Here is a 25473-nt window from a genome sequence, read left to right on the forward strand (position 1 = left end):
TTAATAGGTAAACCCAGGTAAAGGGTGTTCTTTGTACTGTTCTTATTCTTGCAACTTGTCCAAAAAAAGTTTTTGTAAATTATTAATCTAGTTTCACTTCCATCTTAATAGTTTCTAACTATATTACAGCTCACTTTTATTGTACTATTTATGTATTATCTCCAAGGGCAGATAAAAATCAATCTTTTTAAATTAAAAAAACGTATTTTTTAATCATTCATCAGTCATGTGAAGACCTACACTAAACACTGGAGATCCAGTGACGGATAAGTGAAGACATGGTTCCTGCCTTTGTATTACCTATGGTCTACAAAGTTTAATCTGAATAATTTAAGAATTTGTGAACACACTAAAAGTGAAAATTTCAATATGGAATACAATGAAACTCAAAATATATCCCCCTCAACCTTATCACAATTGAAATAACACCTGTTTAACATTTTCTCAAAAGTGTCATAAACATTCTCCAATATCATGATTTTGTGAGTTTCAGGTTCATGGGCTTGCCCTGGCTCCTCCTCTGAGTTGGTGATTCAGCTTATAACAGGAGACTCCATGTTCTCTTGCATTGAAGAACCATTCAAACCTACACATTCATGTGTCTTTTCACTTTATTTTATTTTTAAATTTAAAAAGGGAGGAAAGAACTAAAAGTATAGTAATAGTTTATCTATGTGAAATAATCTACTAAAATCTAAAGTTATTACTCAAGTCATCAAGATTCAAAGTTACTTGGATGTTGTTGGAGGAAAGAGCTAAAATACACAATTTAACCAATCGTTTTAGCTAAATGTCGTGGTTTAGTGAACTAGCTCTCTTTTCTAAGCACCTTATTCCACCCACAACTATTCATAGTTAGACCTGTTCAATGGGAGAGATATTTCATCGTGCAGTAGTTTCAAAGGTTGTCTGTTTCCTTTTAGTAAATGACCAAATTATGATTCAATTACCTAATGTAGCTAATAGTCTGATTTTTTTTTTTCAAAGCCTGTAAACATGTACAGTAGTCTTTAAAAATGAGGTCCTCCAAAAGTTCTCTCTCCTTCTTTCCTGGAATGACTCCCCCCCAGTGTTCTTGAGGACCCACACCACTATTCCATTACCCCTCCATTCACCCTGTATAGGAAGGCCACATAAATCTGGAGAATTTCATGACTAAAATCATATTGTCCTCCACCCGAAATGCCGACTGCCACACCTGTCCTTCAGGTCAAGCTCAAGCCTCACCGCCAAGAAACCCGTCTAAGACCACTCGAGCCCAAACCAATTACCTTGTCTTCTCAACGTCTATTCCAGCTTCTCAAACTCCAATGTCAATAAAAATCATCAGAGGATCTTCTTAAAATGCTGATTCTGATTCAGTAGACCCGGAGTGGGGCCCAAGGTTCTGCGTCTCTTACCAACACAGGGAACAGCAAGCCTATGCTCCTTATTTAACAATTAATCATGACTTGCCTTGTGATTTCTTAAATTGTTACTGTTTATTATTACCTTATTATCCATATCTCTGCACTGTATCTCCTGAGCTAGGCCATAAACTCATTGGGATGTCACACTTTTTTTTATCTTTCCATAGGATTTCATCTGCTGCAGATGCCTTACTATTTAGTAGCTTTCTATTGATTGCTAACAATGACAGCCTCTGGGTTATAAAGAATGTGTTCCTGGTTATCAGCATAGAAAAAACTTATTAAGTTAAATCTTCCTGATTAATAATTTTTCTCAAAAATCTAAATTAGGTCTCCAAATCACCTTAGGACAGAGCTAACAAACCACGGAAGCCACTACAGCAAACTCGGATAACTGCCTGCCCAACATCCATTCTCCCACTTTTTTTTTTTCTGCTGATAGAACTCCTATTTCTGACCAGGCATCCATTCCTCCCTCCCCCAAGGGACACAGGGGATATGACCCAATCCCCAATTCCAGGAGTAAATCCTAGCAGATTCTAAGCCAGTCTTGATAGTTCCATCCGTCGTGCCAGTGACTGACTGGCGTAATCGTGTGACCCAGTTCTAGTCGACAAGACAGAGGCTCCTGAGAAGTTTCTCGCCCTTAAGACAAAGACACCAGGAGAGGAAACCCTTGGAGGTGAAACCTATGGCTGCTGTGGCCAACTTGACAGCAGCCTGAGGCTGCAGGCAACACTAAAAGGCCAGAGCCAAGAGAATCACAAAAAAGGGAGCAGACCTGACACTCCACACAGAGCAGTCCTCCTAGACGTCCTGTCGTTAAATACATTTCCCTAGTGTTCAAGACAACGTGAGGCAGTTTTCTGTTATTCACAGTCCTAAGTACCCAAGCCAATAACGCCACTTATCTCCAATTAAGATTAGCAGGAAAAACAAAAATATTTAAGTGTGGTAAGGAATGAAAAAAGTAAACTCCCAATAGAAGTTAAAGGAGATATAACAGCCATCCCAGGCCTCTGGTTTACAATTAATTCTGTTTTCCACAGGCTGCCATTTCCACGTTTGCTCTAGGATTTCAGTGGTCCGAGAGCATCTGCCCCTGAAGTTCAAGCTATGGGCTCTCTTTCCTCATTCACAGAACATCTTACAGGACGCCTCCTTGCCTAGGACCCAGATACATTTACTCAACATGCAACACATATCCACTGAGGACCTACTGTATCCCAAGCGCCTGGGGTTGGCACTGCGGAAACAGCTGTGGATGAGACAGTTAGGACCTGACCTTGTGCAACTCAGACTTTTGTGGAAGAAACAGATAATAAACATACCAAGTTAAAAACTGCAAACTGCAATAAGTGCCTAAAGGGAAACAAAGTACTAAGAGAGGATGAGGAGCACCCACTTTAGATAAGATGGTCACAAAAGATCTCTAAGACCTAAAGAATGAGAAGGAGCCAGTCATGCACAGAGCCAGTGTGACTAGACTGCTGTGAGCACGAGAAAAAAAGGTATTGGCAGGGGCCAGATCATGAAATACTTTCTAGGCCAAATTAAGGAGTTTGAATTTTATGCCTACAGAGGGAACAATTTATTCATTCATTTAACAAATGTTTACCAAGTGTCTACTGTGTAGAAAGCAATCATTGAACACAATGATTAACAGCAAGGACACTAGAAGCAGAATGGCTGGTTTGATATATGAGTTCTTCTACTTAACCACCTGTGTGATACTGGGCACGTTACTTAACCTCTTTGGGACTCAGTTTCCTTCTATGTAAAGTGGAGAATAATACCCACTTCATAGAGTTATTATGAGATCAAATGAATTAATATTCGAAAATCTCTTAAAATATTGCCCAGCATCTCGTAAATACTCAGTAACAAAGTATGTGCCAAGTAGAGAACATACTCCTGACTTCATGGAGCTTGGGGGGGCAGGGTAATACCAGAGTATGAGGTAGTGGGATACCACTGAAAGGTTTTGGTGGGTGGGGCCATACAAGGGCAAAATCCAATTTCCATTTTAAAACAATCAACAACACTTGCTACCACATGAAAACGGTTTGGGGCAGGGGCATGGAGCTGATGAAGAATGGAAGCTGGGAAACCTACCTCCAGTAGTCCCACTGAAATGTGGCTTGGATTAGGTAGAGGAAATGAAGATAGAAAGAAATGCATGCATTACATTGAATTAGGAAGGCACAATCCTAAAGACTTGTGGATGGTTTGGATGTGGGAAGCGAGGGAAAGAAAGAAATCAAACTAACTCCTAGATTTCTGGTTTGAGCAACTGGGTAGAGGAAAGCCTTAAGACGGGGGTGAGGATGTGCCTATACCTTGCTGGAGGATAGAAAGGGACATCTCTTCAAGAGATAACAGCCATAGAGCTGTAACCTTGGCTTGAAAATATTTCTCAGGTATGGAAGACTAAAAACCAAAATGAACATTGTTTACCTCAGGGCAGACTTGGGGAGAAGTAGGGACAGGGGTATTAACTTTATACTCCTCTGTACTGTTTCATTTTTCTTTCTTTTCAGATTTAAGAAAATTATAAAAGAAAATGTCCCAAATATTTACACATGATAATCTTATTCCTGTCTCTAATCATTGCCAAAATATTAAACTACTTTAATACGACAGAACTTTTGAATTCTTCATATTGCTTGAAAAAATGCTGAATGAAAAGTAACCACTCAAAAACTACTAGCTGAAATAATGTAGGGAATTAATAACAGTTGAGAAAGATTCTATTGAGTACCACTGTTCTCTGTTACATATTTGAAGCATATGCTGAAAATGAAAACAAAGGCTCTAATCTGTACTAAAATCAAATCTGAAATGTCTCAGCCAGAATCATTTGTTAAAACAAAGTGTCACATATACAATGACCAGACTTGCCATCTAAGCACAACAAGAAGGGTAATGAAAACAAGTTCTGCTGGAATGTTTACATTCACGCATCAAAAGCCTAAAATAGGATGAACTGAGTCTATTATCTCTTCAGAACAAATTACAAGCCATATAATTAGAAATACTGAATGACAAGAAAGAGGAAAAAAAAAAAAAAACAAACAAATATGGCCAAAAGTGTAACCCTTTTCCCTGTCTGGATCAACCTTGATTCTACTCCCTGTAAGAATCAACTACAGGGCCAGCCCAGTGGCGTAGTGGTTAAGTTCAGCGCGCTCCACCTCAGTGGCCCAGGTTCACGGGTTCAGATACCAGGCTCGGACGTACATTACTCATCAAGCCATGCTGTAGCAGTGACCCACATACAAAATAGAGGAAGACGGGCACAGGTGTTAGCTCAGAGCCACTCTTCCTCAAGCAAAAAGAGGGAGATTGGCAACAGGTGTTGGCTCAGGGCCACTCTTCCTCACCAAAGAAAAAAGAAAAAAGAAAAAAAAAGAATCAACTACAATAAATGAAAATGTCACCAAAACTGCCTGGAAACAAGTTATAGCAATCATTTAATTTATCAGTTTATTTCTCACTCCTTATACATTATATGAAAGTGTTTTATATATATATATTAATCCTCACATAGGTATTGTTTGTCTCATGTTTCAGATAGGGAAACTAAGATTTAGAGAGATTTAGAGAAACTAAGCCACTTGCCATACATAGGTCACACAATTGAGGACTGGCAAAGCTGAAGTCTGAACTCCAAGGTCCATGCCACTAACCACTTTTACAGTTTCTTACATCAAGGTAAGAAGGAGATTCTGGAATCTCACCTGCTCAGTCTCATGATTCTTATGGTACAACTGTCATCGCACTCATGTGGCCGTTACTATCAAGTAAGATAAATTACCTGAACTGCAACCAATACAATACGATCCACAAATGTTATTTCAAATTTTCTAGTAGCCATATTAAAAAAAGTAAAAAGAAACAGGTGAAATTAATGTAAATAATGTTTTATTTAATCCAATATATCTAAAATATTATCATTTCAACATTAAGTCAACATAAAAAATTATTACATTTTTTTCTTTGTACTAAATCTTTGAAATCAGATGTATATTTTATATTTATAGTACACCTCAATTCAAACTAGACACACTTCAAGCACTCAGTAGCCACATATGGCTGGTGGCTATCATACTGGACGGCACATGTCCAGAGAAAGGCCTCTGAACAACCAACACCAATGTCACCAAGACCATGCACTAAAGTCATGTACCTGACTCACCAACTCAACATTCAAGCTCTCAGAAATTTATTATTTCAAACAAATTTTAACAAGTTTATCTGGCTTACCAAACAACAACAGATTACAATAGAAAATTAAAGGAAATGGGCTGCATCAAAAGACCTAGGTTGGCAAAGAAGAAACAGAAAACACACACATGCACCCATGCATGCACACACACAAAGGAGAGCTAGGTTCAAAAAGCATAACAGCAGAGGCCGTTCAGCAGAAAGGCAAAAAAAAATAGTCTTACAACCTCAATAGTTCCGGAGGCCATTGCTGCATTACTGAATTTGTATTCAGAATGCTGACATTAACTGGCAGCTAAATTCGGGATTTTAGGAAGTCAAGGCAGCATTAATATATTTTAGAAATATTTTCATTTAAAACCAATTTGAGTACTCTTACTATTTTTGCAATTCTTCTATAAATCTAAAACTTTTCTAAAATTATAAAGTTTATTTTAAAAAATCAATTTGAGGCTTCTGGTATGGCCAAGTACTTCGGATAGGATCAAACCTCCGCTCCCATAACAACGATAACTTCTAGACAAAAACAACCACCTGAAGGCACTGGAGAGTGAACAAAAGCAGGCAGATGGTGGAGGGGAGTTGACACGCAGAAGAAGGGAAAGACACTGGACAAGTTTCCCCAATTTTTATCTTTTAGCCTTGTGCCATGTAGGGCAGCTAAAACTCCAATGGAAAATTCACAGTTCTGCTGGCTTCAAGAGCCAAAGCAGAAAGTTCAGAGCAACCATCACCACTGGAAAATAAGGTAGAACACCAGAAAAAAGAGAGCCAGAGAGGGGGAGTCCTAAAATCTGTATAAAACTCTGTCCAGATCTCTGACGGATCCCTGACACACACACGCACAGGGCAGACTCCAAGTAGCTCAGCTAAAAGAACTGAACTGAAATTTGAGCTGCCACCCACCACTGGGGAAGCAGAGTTCTGCGATTTGAGTTTAGCCAAGTTAACTACCTGCTTTAAAAAAGAAAAGAAATAAAATCAATACTCTTCAGGGGAACATAACAAAATCCAAAGTTTCTACAACTTCTCATTCACAATATCCAAAAGCAGAGAGCGTGCACTCCGGGCCGGCCCCACAACCCATTCTTAAGAGAAAAAATAATCAAGGAGACACATCCTAAAATGACCCAGATGCTACAATTTGCTACAAAGATTTTAAAGTAGTCATTATAACTATGCTCAAGGACATAAAGGAAAATATGCTCACGATAAAGGAAGCTAGGAAATCTCAGTAGACAGAGATCACAAAAAAGAACAAAATGTAAATTCTAGAACTAAAAAATACAATATCCAAAAATTTTTAAAAATCACTAGATGGGCTTAACAGTAGAATAAAGAAAAGTGACAAAAGGGTCTATGAATGTGAAGACAGATGCAAAAAATTAATCAATCTGAAGAACAGAGAAAAACCAGTGAAAAAATCAGAGCCTCAAAGACCTATGGGAAAATATCAAAAGGTTTATATTTTTAATTAGAGTCTCAGAAGGAGAGAATGAAGCAAAAAAATTTGAGAAATAATGGCCAAGCTTTTCCCAAATAAAGAAAAATTTACAGATTTAAGAAGTTTCATGAACACCAAGTTGGATTAATGTAAAGCAAGTCACATCTAGGTATATCATAATTAAAATGTTAAAAAGCAAAGAAAAGAGAAAATTTTTAAAGTAACTAGGGAAAAAAAACACACTGCAGACAAAGGAATAACAATTTGAATGACAGTTGAATTCTCATCAGAAATAATGGATGTCAGAAAACATGGAACATTTTTAAAGTGGTGAAATAAAAACAACAAAAATAAAAACAACAAAAATCACTCCAAAATCTTATACCCAGCAAAAACATCTTTAAAGAATGGAAGTGAAATCAAGACATTTTCAGATAAATCAAGACATTTTCAGATAAAACTATGTAGAATTTGAATGTTTGACATTTAAATAAATGATTTAATTTCAGGAATATAGAAAACTAATTTGTATTTATTATATTAAGGCATGATTATATTATTTAAAAAATACACATGTGCCTTTACAATTAGTTATTCTCACTTTGGTCACATCTAAAATATGTACCTCAAACTTTTTCACTGTCTGAGGCTCATTCTTTTACCTTCTAATCAAAGATAAATTCACTAACTGGCAGAGTCTTCCCTTGTTTATCAGCTGAAGACAAATATGTTAGGGGGATGGGTGAAATTCTTACGCAAGTCAAAATCCAGCAGCCCACTTTCCCTAAGGGCAGTTTAAAGATACACATATTGTAGTATACACTAGATTCAGAAAGAGTACTGGGAGAAAAAGAAAGCAATTAAGTGTTCAAAAAATATTCCTCCTTCCCCATCTGTACTTAGGGCAGCTACCTAACTTTAGTGGGTGAGAGCTATTTCTCTTTATCAACAAGTTCCCAGACCAATTTTAACTAGAAATTCTATCAAGAGTTCAACAGTAGAGTCACAAATCCAATTTGCCCCTTGGTAAAAAATCTAAATTCTCCAGAAAGTTTTTTTTAAGAGATTACACTTTAGGTAAACCAAAGGAAAACAAAAAATTCAGAGCATAAATGAGATATGTGAGGGGCTTTAAAAACTGAATTACATAACACGGTTATGCACAGAACATTGGCTATAAAGATATACATCATAGTATTGTTTAACAGCTAAATTTTGGACCTCTCTATGACTAAGAACAGTGGATTAATGATGACAATGAACTACGAAAAACTGCAGTCATAAAAATACTACAGAATATTTTAAAAGAAAATATTAGCACTCAATAAACATATGAATGAATGAATCTTTCTCTGGTATTTTATTTTGGATTATCAATGTTTAAAATTTCCATTAAAGTATATTACAAAATAACTATTTTAAAATTATATACTCAACAATGGATCGCAGCTGTGAAAAGTTAACATTCAGAATTCTTGTCTATCTTCTTGGCTCACCTAAAATAAACTGCAAATATCTGAATAGTACAAAATAGCATGTTTATTATTGAAACTTTTTATTTGCCATGTCAATGCACAGATGCCTTAAATACGATAAAGGAAAATTCTAACTTAGAATAGTTCTGTATCTGTTTTATTTTAGACAGAACAAACAAAATCTTCCCTTCATCCTTCAGGTAGTTCATTTGGAAAACACAATATATTCTTTCTGGTCGAAGAATTCACCCTTGAAATATTTTTCATTTCTTTGGCAAACTGCCCCCATTATCACTGAGCATTTTAATTAGCTCCATTTATATTTGTTTTCTAATAAACTGCTTCTAATTATGAGAATTTAATTATCTGGATCTGACTTTGAAATCTCAGGTTTCAACTTTCTGTCTGGGCCTAAACACCCAAGACTAAGGCTACTCTGGTACAGAAAATAAATCTAGACTAGATTGGACTTCACTTCCAAGAAACACACCCACTTTACAAATGAGAACAACAACTTGAACCTGGTCTTCCAGTTATATAATTTGAAGATTTTAGACCTCTAAACCCATCTGTTATTAAGTTTAGATCAATGGCTATCTATCTAGTGAGCAGCTAGTCATAAAACCCCAATTACATGTCTCAAGTTCAGTAATTGAATACTATTTTTATCTTTGGTATTTCACTATGAGGTAATATAGAATACAACACCAGAAACAGACTTAATACTCTCTTACATGCTTCCATCCCCACACTACGAATACCAATTTCCCCAAAAGCACTAACAGATGTTTACTGAATTAATGAGCTGTCTCCTATATAACAAGATTTGTGTTGTGTGGGAGATAAAAAAGATGAAGGAAATAGTCCCTGATCTCTGATCTCATGGAATTCACATTCTAGCCTGGAACAAAGATATGATGGAAAATGATTCTAATGAGTGGCAGAATATGCAAACAAACAAAATGCTCCAGACAGATAGCCGGAGGGAGTAGCTCTGCTGAGGGAGCAGCAAGGTCCGAGTATTCAGAAGATATGTGAACTAAATCCTGGAGGGCATTTGGTTTCATGAACTAAAACTCTTGAAATGATACGTTAAGCTAAACTTTTTACAGGGTTAGTTGTATTCCAAAATATTTCTAACAAGATATGCCATAAAAGTAAATCATTCTCCTCAGAAGCATAGCAAATTCATAAGTGCCTGAATGTTCTGGTATGCTTGCTTGCAAAGGACTCTGAGAAGGAACACAAAAGTGAAAACAGTTATTGTGAGTAAGAATGTTTTGGGGGGGCTTTTAAAAATCCTTATTTGATGTGAACCTATGACATACAACTATCTACTGGGGCTTTGGGGGGAAAAAATGAATAAATAAAATCTTTAAAAAAAAAAAAAAAAAATCCTTATTTGAGAACAACATGTGCTTTGGCCGGAAACAACAGATTTATTCCTTCATTCTGTTCTACTACAATATCTATAACCAACCAATCAGAAGAATCCTATTACCACTTGGCCACACTGAGATCTGATTTAATAGTTAAAAACTGAATAAGCCAAGAAAATATGAAGTAAAACAGATGCTTCTTACACAAGACAACAAGAGTCAAGCCTCACAGTAAAAATATGTGTGAAAAAGACTTAAGGATAAAACCAACTTAAAAAAAAAATAATCCATGATAGGAAAATGACAACAGGGTCAAGAAACTAACATATTTACAACCTCCCCTCAAAAAGAGGCATATGCAACTACTCTTTATACACAAAGTAGAATCATTTTTATTTCTGTGTTTGTTTTAAAGAAAGATTCCTTGTAAATGGTTTGGTTTTTCTTTTTTAAGGGACAAAGGAAGGCGGACCATAGAACTAATCAGTTTGGTAACCTTTTAAGTGAGCCAGAAGTTAGAAAAATAAAAAACAAAACAAAATGGAACAAAAAAACCCAGATCCAAAAGCACTGGCTGATCTCTTAGCTCTGCTTAAGAAAGTTTATAGATGTGACTTCACTCCTGGATTACACGTCTATATTTAGTTTATACCTAATATGGATAAAGTCCTGAACTAACAGCCGTTTCCTCTCTCCACAAAAAGAAACTTCCTTGCTTTTTTTCTATCAACAATGCAAAGATTAGTGTAGGCTCCTCTGAAGTTAAAAAAAAAAAAAAAAAGGAAAAAAAGAACACAGAGAAAAATATTAACAATTTAGCATGTGATTTTTGTTAAACTTGGACTGCTTTGACATTTCTGAATTGGAAAACAATCCTAAAATCAAATATGTGATGTTCAAGTCAAGTTCCTTAACAAGTTTATAAATAAACCCTTTAAGGTATTTTACAAAATACTAATTAACCAGGCCCCCAAAATGCACAGAGATGAGGTAACGGAAATTTTACAGTTTCCTTTCAAATTTAACCAAGAGAACTGAAAGCAACCAAACTCATTTAACGAACCATCTAGGCTCACTGGTTGTTACTATGTTTTAGAATTATCCTTACACATTCTCAGAATTTTTTTTTTTATTTTTCAGGGTGACTGAAAACAGCAAATAGTGAAAACAAAACTCTGTTAGGTAAAAATTCAAGTTTCAAATAGAGAAAAAGAATATAAACAAATAAAAGAGCTCTTAGTGGTTAAGAGTCAAGTACTAGATCACAAAGACCTGGGTACAAATCCCAGTCCTGCTACTTACCAGTTCTGCAACCACACACAAGCAAGGACCTCTCTAAACCTCAGGTGTACAATAGGATTGATAGGACCTATTTCAGAGTTTATATGAGGATTAAATTAGCTAATGTATGTAAAGGGCTTGGCTCACTGTGCCTGGACCACAGTAAGCACTCAATGCTATCTATTATCTTATGACTGTTATTCTGACTTTAACAGGAAAACAAAAACCTACCGTTCATTTTTCTGCATCAGTGTACTACTTACTATACCTTATATAGGAATAAATCAAGCAGTCTCAAGAAGCTTATAACACTATTATAAAATTAAGGATTTTAAAGTCACTTTATGATCCTTACATCATCTATCAACTACAGTCATGCTAAAGTTTTAACGTTTTATCATTATCCCATTATGGTATAAGGTGAAAATTTTAAAGAACAACAACAATCTCAGGGTCTAGAAATAAATTAAGAATTAGGAGACTTCAACTCTTTCTACCCTTACCCCTTAACAATTGTATGCTTAACAAACTAAGCATAAAACCTGTAAATCTACACTAGCTCAATTTCTGCTACTACAAATTAAATAGAAAGAACTTAATCTCTCCTAAACATGGCTGCATTTCCCCTAAAGAAAGCATTAGATGAATGCCAGTTAACATATGCCCAGTTCACCTTTATAAGTGGTATCATAAAAATGAAGGAATAGTGAAATGCAGTAGCACAGGGAGCTAAGTGAAATGCCAAAATCCATAATGCAAAAGTACTTCTACAGAACCACTAGATCCTGTATGTCAGAGATTATTCCTCTTTAATTCTTTTGTCCTCTAAGGAAAAAAAAAAAAAAAAAAAAGACAAACGAAAAACACTCTTTAGCTGCAAGTCCAGAAAGAGCTGCTGAGGCAGATGGTTTAAGACCGCAGAGTCCAATCCAACTGTCCTTTAGTTACCTAGTGTCAACAAGATCACGGTTCACTGAAGTTAATTCAGGAATAAATTCAAGTCTAATCTTGGACTTTTTTTGTACTAGACCTGCTCTTCTGATCAAGAATGGAAGGTTCTCCACCTATTTGTAGTGGCAGCCTGGCAGATGCTTCTCTTACTACCATCCTGAAGATTGAAACCACATTTATTGAACATATAAACTAACCATAGGTCAACACAGTCTTAACTCAGCATTCCCAAAGGCCCATGGAACAATAATAAGCAAACAAAGCTTACTATGTGTCAGATGCTAAAGTGTTTTTCTTATATTAACTCTTTTAATCTTTACAAAAGCCCAAGATGTAGATACTATTACCTCAGTGGAGACATTAGGGCAGCTAGTAAACGGTAGAACCAGGATTGAAACATAGTATATACATGGCTTCAGAGTCCATGCTCTTAACCACTACACTACACAGCAACACAACACAAAGATCCAGTCTTCCAAATGACAACTCAAATGCCCACCAGAAATATTAATTCTAACAATCTGCAACTCCAAAATTGATTATTTCAGTGCCTACATAGGGAATACAAATGATACGTCAAGTCAACAATCATCCTCTGGCTCTGACTTGGGGATCTCCGATCTCAAACATTACAAAGGACAGAACTTTTACAGGCAATACCAAGGCAACACTATAATCTAGCACAGGGGTCCCAGCTGAGTCATCAGGACAATGACTTCAACTCCTCATCTCAGCAGCTGTCAAATCGCACACCCAGGGCCAGAACACTCATGGACTGTCCCCTCAATCTTCTTATTTTGCAAGCAAAAAAAGTAAATCTGTTCATTTCTATCTAAAATAAGAGTCATTTTGAGGCACTAAATCAAAACAGCAAATATGAACTAAGCCCAGTGATTTGCATCATACTCTCAGCCTATATCTCTGGATTCTTATACAAAGCTTTCTGTGAATTTAATAGGCATTTGCTTTTCCCCAGTCGTATGCTCTTTTGTTTCTCCTTTTCCCACCAGCCTCCTCTGAAATCAACCCTGTGCAAGGAAAAAAAAAAAGCTTCTGTATATTCCCTCAGCAAACATTTTATTGAAGAACAATCAGATGAATTAACACAAGTCATGCAGTTAACACAGTGCCTGGCACATACAAAAGACCCCATAAATGTTTATATTAGTTCAATTAAGTATGAAACACTCTTCCATATATTTCTTCTATCTCATGCATTTCAGAAATACAACAGAAAAATAAATAAATCATTTTTGTGGAATAATTACGCATCCATTCTAAATATGCACAAACCAGATCTTCCTAGCAGTGAAAAAGGCCTCCCAGTCAGTGAATTATGACAACTCTCAGGGGAAATATTTTCCCCTCTAAGATGACAGTGTATAGGGCTCCTTCCTACATTATAGCTCTTATGGCTCACACTTCTTAAAAATGCCTTCCCTTGACATGTATCCCCTTCCAGCTACCAGCCTGTCTCTTCTACACAGCCAAGTTTCCTGTTCGAGTTGGCTTTACACACTGACTCCACTCTCTTCCTATTCACCCTTCTACCCACTCTATTACAGCTTCCCCATCACCACGCCACCAAAGCTGTTACTACTAAGGTTGCCAATGACTTTCAGGTTGATAAGTCAAATAGATACTCATCTTACTGGACACAATTGGTCACTCCCTCCTTTTTTTTTTTTTCTTTTTTGTGAGGAAGATCAGCCCTGTGCTAACATCTGCCAATTCTCCTCTTTTTTTTGCTGAGGAAGACTGGCCCTGGGCTAACATCCGTGCCCATCTTCCTCCACTTTATATGGGACGCCGCCACAGCATGGCCTGACAAATGGTGCTCGGCCAGGATCCGAACTCCGGCTGCCAGCAGCGGAGCACGCAAAATTAAGTGCTACGCCACGGGCCCGGCCCACTCCCTCCTTCTTAAAAGCCTCTCCTAGCTTCTTTGGTACCTTGCTCTCATAGTTTTCCTCCTCTCACTAAAGCTCTTTTGCAACTCCTCCTTGTTCTCCTTTTCCAGCTTCTCCTGTATTACACAACCTCTATGTGTTGAGAGTTCCTCAGAACTTGGTCCTGGGCATTCTTCCTACTCTTCACTCATTCATTCACAGAATGATCTCACACACTCTAAATACCACATAGATAGATTAGATAGACAGATAGATAGATAGATGGACGGAGTCCCAAATTTCTCCACCCTGCCTAGACTTCCTTCTGAGCATCAGATCTGTATATGCAACTTTCTAGTAAACATCTCCACTTGATATTTCAGTCATCTCAAACACAACAAGTCAGAAATTGAACACTGTCGGCTCCTCCTCCATCTCAATTAAAGGCATCTCTATCAACCAGTGATTCTAATTAGAAATTCAAGTCATTTCTTACACTTCTCTTTCTCACACAACTCCTTCTTCAATATCTTCCTATTGACTCCACTTCCAAAATTTATTTCAAATCCATTCTCTTCTCTCCATCATCACCCTAATCCAAGCCACTATCATCTTTCTTGACTGCAATGGCCTCCAAATAGTTTTCCTTGTTTCCACTCCTGCCTCTCTTCAACTCATTTTCCAGAGTGGCCAGACTATTTATCTTAAAATGCAAATCGAACCATGACACTCGCTTGCTTAAACCCTTTTAGAGACCTGTTCTTTTTACTAAGGATAAAATTCACACGCCATACAAGGACCTCCATGACGTAGCCCATCTATTCCTCACTCTCACCTCACCTCTGTTCCATTTCAGTCACTCTCACTTTGCTGAATACTTCCAGCCATTACATATGCCGATTCCTCCAGCCTGGAATGCTATTCCTCTCATTCTTCTCCTAATTACTATTCCTCCTACATTTCTCAGAGAAGCATCCACCAAGCTTCCATCTAAACTGAGTGTCCCATCATTCTTTCTCAAGACACCCTGATCTTGTCCTTAGTAATTATATACTGTCTTTATTTGTGTATTTCTTTAACATAAACCTCTCCGCTAGACACAGGTTCCTTGAGGTCTTATCATATTCAAATTAACATGTTAAAATTAAACTGATCTCCTCCCCATCAGAACTAGCTCGTCCCACGGTTCTCCCATCTCAGTTAATGGCAACTCCATCATTCTAGCTGTTTAGAACAAAAATCTCAGAATCTTCTTTGACTCCTCTTTCTCTCACATTCCACATCCTATCCATCAGGAAATCCTGTTATCTTCGCCTCAGAAATATATCCAGAATCAGACTACTTCTCATCTTAGTCCAAGCCACCATCATCTCTCGCCTAAATTACTGAATAGCCTGCTAGTCTCCCTGCTTCTGCTCTTGCCTCCCTATGTGCTGTGCTCCACAAGGCTACCAGAACATCCTGTTAAATAGAAAATAGCACTCGCTATCATTCTCTATACTCCTTACCCTACTTCATTTTTCTTCATAGCACTTATCACTAGCAGACATACATTTATTGTCTGCCTCCCCAAACTGAATATGAATGCCATAATGTTCACTGATGTATCCAAGCCACTAGACGAGTAACCCAATATTTGTTAAATGATTGCACAAAAGAAGAACAAATATTATTCTGGCAGGCAGAAGTTGGAGGTCGGGGGAGAGGCTGGAGAAGCTAAAGAAATTTCAAATGAAGGAAACATCAGCAAAAATCTTCTGGAGCCAGCCCGGTGGCATAATAGTTAAGTTTGGCAAGCTCTGCTTCGGTGGCCCAGGTTCAGGTTCAGATCCCAGGCACAGACATACACCACTCATCAAGCCATGCTGTGGAGGTGACCCACATATTAAAAAAAATGGAGGAAGACTGGCATGGATATTAGCTCAGAGCCAATCTTCCTCAAGGAAAAAGAGGACAACTGGCAACAGATGTTAGCTTAGGGCCAATCTTCCTCACCCAAAAAAAAAAAAAAAAATCTTCCATCAAGGCAGAGAAGTACAGGGCATGGTCAGGACCAATCTAGCTAGAATATGAGGTAAATTTGCAGCTGGAGTGGGGGATAAGACTCGAAACACAAATTGGGATGATGATCTGAAAGACTCTGAATGCCAGATCAAGGAGTTTGTATCTAATTCAATGAATAACTACAGAAAGTAGGATGTGCTTAAGATTTGAGGCAAGAAGTATCAGTTTTATTTTAGATAGATTAAAATTACAGAATATAACATGCAACTCATGATTGAGGGCAAAAAGTTTCTTTAAACAACTGATAATACACCATACTTAGATTCAGTAATACTAACTACCTTTCATCTGATAGCATACAACATAAACATTTCACTCATCTCCAAGTCAATTATCTCATTTAGGCTGCCACATAAATCATTTCTTAAGGTCTTAATTCAATTGAATTTTAAAATGCACATGAGACAAAAAGTCATTATATATTATATAAGAAAAAGCCATCATATATCATGGCTTATTTACTCACCTTCTGACAGTCTATTAGGCTATACTGCGAGTTCCTTGAAGACAAGGGACGTATTCTTATTCCTTTCTCTCTCCAGCACTTAGTGCATGGAAAGTATTCAATTAATGTTTGCTTCTATTATGATCCCTATACTGTGCTCCACTGCTCCTAGGCAAAGATTGTATCTTATATTGTCCAACTATAAAATGGGCATACCTTACCTACCACATAGATATTGAAGGGGAAAATACTAAAAAATAATTTGGATTTTCAGAACAGATTTCTCTTAAAGGCACAAAAAGAGGGCCTACCGTCAAAGCATTTAATCAATATCTATACCATGAGCAATTTTAGGTATTGGCAGATTTCACAACATAAAAGCTCGGTTTCTTCCAGCAAAGATGAAACAGGTGAATGCTCTTTTAGTGCCGTTAGGAAGATAAATCCAGATCCAATCTGAACTTCTTTGACAAAACCTAAATAAATTTTCTTTAAACCAACTCACTTAACTCAATACACATTACATATTAGATTGGGCTTCGTTTTTCATTCATCCGAGTAATCTGCTATCATGAAGAACATACAAATATTATACATACATAATATGTATAAAATATTATACATAAACTCATCAATAATTCACACAAGTTTATGAAAAAAACTAGGACATATAACAAAATAGCAACAGCAGCATTTCCAGAAGGAGGTGTTATAAGTAATTTTTATTTTATTTGTGCTTTTCTGTGTTTTCTAAGTTGTCTACAGAAAACACATGGAGCTTTTATAATTGAAAAAAAACATTAAAAAAAAGCATAATACAAATGAATATACTAGGAAGCAGAAAAGAAATGACATAACTTTTAAAATTTAGGGCCAATATTTAAACTAAAACAAACTAAGAGATACTACTTGTCTAAGTCATTTTTTTAAAAAGTATATTTGCAATCAAGGGTCCTGTTGACAGTAACAAAATGTAAATAGTCTACACTATTGATAACTAGCAACAGTTTTTACACGATTTAATGCAGAATCAACAAGCCCTAAACATTTGTAAAATTTTAGATTCCTGTGTTAACTAAAATATGCTATAACCTAGAACATCAAGTAATATAAACTTCACACTCTTCCTAAGTTTATGTCTTCGAGAAATTTTCAATTCACTCTAGGGTATATGTGTGTTCAAGGCCAAAATTTCATTTCTTAAGCCTAATCCCCTTCTTTTTCTCTCAATTAGTCTATGCAGTCTGGTCTCACAGCTACTGCTCCACCATTTTCCTAGGCAGCACAACAGCCTGATCTGGCTGTCTTGAGGTTGTAACGACCTTTCCCTCTAGGAATCTGCCACCTGGGCTCCACCTCCAAAACAAAGTAACCGGTTGTTAGCGGAGGAAAGCACGCCCAGAACTCACAGATCCTTAAACGTTCTTAACCACCTCAGCTTTCACCTCCTGGTTTGGTCTTGTATTCTCCAACGTTCGTTCAGTTCTCTTTTTTTCTTCTCTCACACATACAAACAAATAGCTATGCTGCGTGGCAGTAAATTCAATACTTAAATTATTACAGATGATTGACATTTTTACAACTCTATTAGAATGAAAACTAAATCCTTTTCATAAGAATGAATTATTTCGCATGTAAAGTTGGAAGTAATAATTTTATTACCAAAAAAAAAGGAAAAAAAGCCTGTTATACTTCTTGCTTAGAGTCACACTGTATTTCAGCTTCAAGAAAAGCAAAAAAAATCTATGAAACAAAATATACGCGTGGTGAACTCTCTAGTCAATACCTGGTCCTGGCTTGAATATTGTTACTTCAAAATATTAACATTAAAATTTAAGATACTCCTTGTCCATCTTTGGCACAACTTGCAAATAAGTCTTATTTATCTAAATTAAGTTGTTATTTTCATAAATTTAGACTAATAGAGTCTCTTGGTTTTCTATTTTAAATAAAGGAAAATAACAGAAACCAAATAAGGCTAATTGATATTCCTTATACCAATTCTTGGTACTGAGCACTGAGGGAAAAAAGCCAAGTCTCCAAAGACAACAGGATGAAAAGTTCCAAGAGAATTCACAAACTGATGCCCTGAATTAAATTTAGATTTCTGTTAAATCATACTTGGATGGTTTGTAATCATGACCTAAATGTTATTTTCCTTCAGAAACTCCCTTTCCATTCTCTATAAGAGCCTCTAAAATGGGCAAACCCATCCTAACTTACTCCCCTACTTGACTGAAATCTTAATTCATGCCTTAATCACACTTCCCATCCTACCTACCACATTTCCCTTTTATGGACTAATTCCCTATTTAGGAGACACCAGAACACTGAGGCTCCACAGCTCTAATGAAACAGGAAGCGGGAAAGTCTTGCTCATCATCCTTTTACTGGCTTCTAAGCATCTCTGTAAGCATCTTCCCAAATTGCGGCTTTTCGTGACAGCCAGGTCCTCGCCATTGCCTCTCTCCTATTATTATTCATAGTGTGTTAGGCTTCTCAAGTGTTCAGTCCCCTTGGCTCAGAAGCCTCTTGTCTCTTTCCCATTTTGGGTCCTTTTCTCTCAGAATTCTACATTTAACCAAAATTATCACCTTGGCCTTTGCCGAGAATAGCATTGTTAGGTCTTCAGGAACAGCTCAAACAAAACATAACAAGAATAGAGTTACCATTAACTTCACATTTTTACATTCATTTCTATCTCCTGAATTTTCCCCTCTAGAAACCTCAAATGAATGGCAAACCAATTACATCCAAGGTAATACTATCTTGATGCCGAGTTAGTTTTTGTTCAATTATTAGAACAAAGTTTTCAGCATCATTTCCTATAGAAATTTATTTCATTTGTCTGTTTTTTGTTTTGTTTTTTAAAAAAAAAAAAAAAAAAGAGGTTCAAGTCTGCCCGTGAAACAAAATGAACTCCCACTTTATACTGGCAAAACAGCTGAGAGTTTGCCCATCCATACGATCCATTTGCACCTTCTCAAATGCCACTGAGAAGTTAGTTGTTGAAGAGACGGCAATTCAAAAAGTAGGGAAGTGCTGGGAGAACAAACAGGCTAGGAAAATTGTACGTAGTATTAGCAAACACCTAAATTAGGTTTTCAGTCTCATCTTCAACTTCCAAATACCTTGTCTCCCTGGCACTATGGATTTGAATCATTCCTGATTCTTCCTTCTTTCAAAAGTATCACTCTATTGTTTCCTGCATGAGGAGTTTACAAATGATGTCAAAACTAACATTCCCATTCTTGGCTATTCCCAATCCATCTATTCCACCCACTTTTTCAAGGTCAAGTTCAAGCCTACTTCCATTTTTCCCCATCGCTCCTAGCCCAACTTAATGTGAAACACACCTGACTCCTTAAGCATGTACCACCTTGTATTGTTTTCTTTCCAATAAAACTTATAAACCTAAAGATAGGAAATGTTTAATAATTTCTTATACCTCCCATAGCAGCACCTAACTCAGTATTAGGCACTAGTTCATGCCAATAAATGCTTTAAGTCACAGATAATCAGATGGAATTGACTTAAATGATCAGCCCAAACTTTTCTTCTATATCTTGCTTATATGAGTTATGCTTGACAATCAGAATGCCACCATTTACTTTTTTAGAGCAATGGTTCTTAACCATTTGGTTGCTATTATCAGAAAAAAGGGCTGACATAGAATACTTTACGTAATTTCAAGGATTTACAGAATCCCCTGAATCCTATTAATGAAGCCCACGTTTAAGAATAATATAGTTTCATCAACAACAAAAATAGGTGTTTACTGTGTGCCAAGCACTATTCCTAATGCTTTACATAGGGTGGTATATGGCTAGACCTCATTTCCCAGCACTCCTTGCAGTTAGACGAAACCATGTGATTAAGTTCCCTCCAGGGGAATATGAAAGGAAGTGACAGGTAGAACTTCCAGGCTGAGGCCCTTAAGAGAGATGTGCCTCTTCCATATTCTCCACCTCCCCACTGGCTGCAAGCAGGACTTCTCACCCACCAGATTTGACTACTCAGAGGAGGCCAATGCTCTGGTGGCTGGTGGAAAAACAAGCTGGAAAGAGCCTTGGTCCCTAAATGACTCTAAGGAGGAAAGCCACATCAACAACTAGAACACCCTCCCCTAGACTGCTAGGTGAGAAAAGAAATAAACTTCCATCTTATTTGCACCATTGTTTGGGGTGGAATATTTATTATGGCAGCTTAGGCTACCCTAATTAATACACAAAGATTACCAGTTAATCTCCTCAGCAACGCTATAAAGTTATTATTATCATCATCCTGATATGAGAGGTCAGGAAACCGAGGTACTGAGAATTTAAGAAACTTGCCTGACACACCACTAGAAGCCAGATTCAAGCTGAGCGGTCTGGCTCCAGGGTCCAAGCACATTAGAAACCCTGCCAAGTATCTGAAAAGAAACAGTTATTCTTATGTGTTAAGCCATCCCGCACCAGATTAATTTTTTACAACCACCACCCCAATCCCAGCAGCTTAGTGACTACTACCAACAGTGACTGTCCCAATTTAAAATGGCACACCAGCAAGTTTAAATTCCAGCCAATAAAACTAAACTCTGCAAAGAGACTCTTCCTAAACCTAGATCAGAAATATCATCTCATCATACCAAACTTACTAGTGGGGGCTGGGGAAGGCAGCAGTGTCAAAGGAGTTGGGTTCATACAAGCAAAAGAAAAATTCAAAAATCCAGTCTCGGGCCGGCCCGTGGCTTAGTGGTTAAGTGCACGCGCTCCGCTGCTGGCGGCCCAGGTTCGGATCCCGGGCGCGCACCAACGCACCGCTTGTCCGGCCACGCTGAGGCTGCGTCCCACATACAGCAACTAGAAGGATGTGCAGCTATGACATACAACTATCTACTGGGGCTTTGGGGGGAAAAAATAAATAAATAAAAATTATTAAAAAAAAAAAAATCCAGTCTCTTCAATTTCTCTCATTTTGTGGCTCAACGGTTAATATTTACTTTTACCCAAGACAAAATCTTGGTTTTCAAATTCTGAACGTAACCAAGAAGAAATATTGGTGGAAAATAAGGTAGATACATGAAAAGACCAGAGGTACTAAATAGTGGAGCATGGAAAAAAAGGTGGGTAGATAAAACCACATGGGGTTTTGGAGGCCAGAGGCTAGGCAAAGTCGAACCAAGGACCAAGGTTTGAGACTCAGACCACCAGGATCTAAGTGAGTAGTTCCCAATTCCAAAGCAGGGCAGACATATATTGACAGCAAAATGCTCAGAAAGAAGGAAACAACCTCATTTAAACCATTTGGTACCCTCTATGTTCCAGGCTCTCAGAACAATATACAGACTTTACCCTCAAGGAACTTATTGTCTATCTAGTAGGGAAATCTGCATATTAATATGTACACACAAAATGACACACAACTAGCATTTATTCACTTCCGTGTACTACACACTGTTCTAAGCTTATTACATGCTACATATATTAATTAATTTAATCCCATGAGGTTGGTCTATTAATACCCTAACTGTGCAGATGAGGCACAGAGAGGTTTAAGTAATGTGTCTTGGGTGACACAATTAGTAAGTGGACAAACTGGATTAGAAACCCAGGCAGCAAGCAGTCAGATAAGAGACCTTATGCCCTCGCTAAAGGGTTTGAACTTCACCCTACCGGTCGGTGGTTCCCAACTAGGGCTGGTATATCAAAAAATGCACACCTACCAGGTTCTGCAGGGTAGGGGAAGAGGGCATCCTCACTGTTGAAGACGACTGCCTTTGTAAGCCTCTTTACTATTGTGAAGGTGTCCTATCCTCTGGGTGTTGGTAAACAAACAAACAAAAATGGAGAACTGCTGTTACACAGGTGAGGGGGAGTCACTGGGCCCATGGGCAGACAACTCTGAAAACAAGACTCACAAGGAAATGTCGCTTGAGTCTAGTCACACTAGCTGGGAAGATCCTAGCCTATTTCTCTTAAATTTCAAGCTACCTAAACAGGTGGGCTCAATATCCTTTTCCACCCATGTGCTTTAAGTGTACATAATAGTTTTCTCCTACAAACAGATACCTCTTGTCAGAATAATTAACAGTTTAACACACCACACTGGACAACCACGGCCTCTGCCCCCTCACTGCTTTCAAAATAACTATATTTACAAGGGTATTTTCCCCCATTTGCATTTTCCACACATAGGTTTTTGAGAAAAAAATCAAGAATAGTCTTTACCGCAATTAACCTGGCCCTTGTTTCCCCTTTGAAACAACTATTCTCCTTATATCAGTAAAAAGCTTTGCCTATATTGAATCACAGGCCAGAAGAAAAATTTTCACCTCATTTCACAAACGACGCAAACAAGTCCCAGAAAGGGAAAACAACTTGCCCAGGGTAACTCACCCAGTGAGCAAAAACTGTGACTTGAACCCTGGTTCTCTGCTACTAAGCCCCGTGAGAAAGGCTTACAACTAGAAGTAGGCAGGATGCTTTTAGGTGGTTCACAAACATTTTTTACCTTAATAGTTATACACATAAGAAATATAATCACCATACCTAATCCATAGTTCCACAGGTGTTATTGCTTAGGGCTAAGCTATGTTTTTAGAAAAGCAAGTTGCACTTCATAAATAATAATACTGATCCAACACAAACATGGAAACTGGGAAAGGGTACGCAAGTGACTCTAATTTGGGAAACAATGCGCCACACTCCTCTCCTTCTAATTGAAGGGTTAAGTTAACAGTAAGCAGAGCATTAAGCATTGACCTCTTCCTCTCTAATTCATATACTTCATTTCTTTTTCTTGTCTTGTTGTATTGGCTAGGAGCTCCAGTACAATGCTGAAAAGAAACCATTACTGACAGTATCCTTATCAGATTCTAAATTTAATGCTACTTCTGAAGTTTCACCATTAAGTATCATGTTCTTTTAGATTTTTAGTAGATACACCGTTTTTGAGTTTATGGAAATCCCTTCCTATTCCTAGCTCAGTAAAATTTTTGAACACTGATCTCTGACCCACCCTTCTCCCCTCTCCTCGCTGCCTCCCACTCCTTTCTCTTACTTCAGGTTCCTTCCTACATTCCCTGCACCCCAAAGTACTATATCTGCCACCCAAAGTAACTGAGACTCTCTGAAGATATTCCGGGGGTTCTAGACCTGTCTGCTGTTTCAGTTCCCTGGACCAAAACGTTTCCAAAACTGATAACTGAAAGAAAATCCTAAAACAGGCATTGTTTCAGTCACTTGCAGATCGTTTCTTCTCTCCATCTCTCAGACACACCCTTCAACGTCTTCCCTTCTTGAAAACAAAAACTGAGGAAAAGCGGAACACAATTGTTCTAGATTACTGTTAACTTTCCAATTCAGATAAGCCTGCTTGAGTAAGTGATGAAGAGAATCTCAAGGATTTTAAAGTTTTGAGGGAGGCAGCTGGATCCAGATGTTCATAACTTCCACTCTCTCCTTCGCTAAAATGAAAAATATTAAAGAAAAAAGGAAAGGAATGGGGTAGTATCTGAAAGCAAATAAGGTAGTGCCTGGATATAAAAACCGAAGAGAGCAGAGGGGAAAATCAACCCTTTATAGCCCAAGCGAGTTATGAATTCTTTCCCTCGTCAGTTTTTCTTTCTAAACAAAAAGGCACAATCTTCCCGAGGCAGCCACACCGAGGGGAGCAGCCAAAACGTTGCATCATACAAAACGCTCGGCGTCTGAGAAACAAGAAAACCAGATGGTGGTAAAATACCTACGACAGGAAAACCCAAGTTGGGAATCTCGGTCTTTCCCGGAGGCCCAGGAATGTCTGCTCTTTTTTTTCAATTTTTTTAAGATTGCATCGAAGATTAAAGTTGCAGTTTCATACCAGCGGGGAGCAAAACGTTCTTGCGGAAAGCGTTCAAAGCAGTTGAGTCCCCCGTCTCCCGACGGGCCCGGGGCTGCGGCTCCCGGGTGGGGTGGACTGGGAGGACTGGGGTGGGGTCGGGGCCGCGCGCCCGGGCGGGGAGGGGGTGACAGGACCCACCCGTCCCCCCGGGGCAGGACCGTCTGGCGTCCGCGCCCGCCGCCCCGGGCACTGGCCTGCTGGGGTCCCGTCCCACCCGGCTCCCTCGACGGGCCCGGCGGCGGGAAGGCGCGGGCGGGCCGGAGACAATGGGCCGGGCGCGGGGCCGAGGGGGCGCGGGGGCTCGGCGGGGCGGGCGGCGGCGAGCGCTCACCTTGACGAAGAGCTCGATGATGGGCTCTTTGTCCTCCTCCTTCAGCCCGTTCAGCGGCGTCGACAACGCCATGGCCGGCTCGGCGGGCTCCGCGGACGGCGGCGGCTGCTTCTGCTCCGGGGCTGCTCTGGCTGCGGGCTCCCGCCGCGCGGCGCCTCGCTGGACGGTCCCGGCGTCGAGCTCGCCTCCGCCGCGGCTCCTCAGCGCCGACCCACGCCCCGCGCGCGACTCGGAGGCGGCCGCAGCCCGGGCCGCTTGAAGCCGCGGGGCGGGGCCGGGGGCGGGGCCTCGGGCGGGGGAGGAGGACGGGCCGCTCGGGCGCCTCAAGGCGGCTCAGGGGGCGTGACCCACGGTTGGGGCGTGGCCTCGATGGGGCGGTACGAGGCTCGGGCTCGGGCGGGCGTGGGGCGGGACTCCGAGCCACGCCCCCTGGGGGCAGGAGGGAAATTCCCCGGGGTCTGAGCCTGACACCGCGTCCCGCCGCCGCGCGGGCGCGTCCTCGCAGCTGTTGCTGGCGCTGTGCCTGGTGACCTCATGCCTTCCGCCGGCCTAGGGAGGCGGGAAGGCGTCTCCTGCCCTCTCCCCAGGCTCATCGCCCTTTCCCGTAGCGGCCACCTCCCCAACTCCCTCTGTCAGGCAGAGCTGCCTTTTCCAGGACAACTTTTCGGAAAGTTTTCATCGCCTTAGAAACACCTTTTTTTTTCCTCCTCTG

General features: G+C 39.1%; 1 protein-coding gene across 1 annotated transcript in view; it reads right to left on the minus strand.

Annotated features, from left to right (window-relative positions):
• CLIC4 (CLIC family member 4) overlaps positions 1-24966 on the minus strand; it is a 66677-nt gene extending 41711 nt beyond the window's left edge. Inside the window, exon 1 of the mRNA XM_087446553.1 lies at positions 24762-24966. Coding sequence (XP_087302679.1) covers positions 24762-24833 — 72 coding nt within the window. The 5' untranslated portion in view covers positions 24834-24966. The remainder of the gene's footprint in view (positions 1-24761) is intronic.
• Positions 24967-25473: the final 507 nt, after the last annotated feature.

This window comes from Ceratotherium simum, chromosome 22 (genome assembly GCF_057802395.1).
Source record: "Ceratotherium simum simum isolate JZ-2026a chromosome 22, ASM5780239v1, whole genome shotgun sequence".
NCBI classification, from domain to species: domain Eukaryota; kingdom Metazoa; phylum Chordata; class Mammalia; order Perissodactyla; family Rhinocerotidae; genus Ceratotherium; species Ceratotherium simum.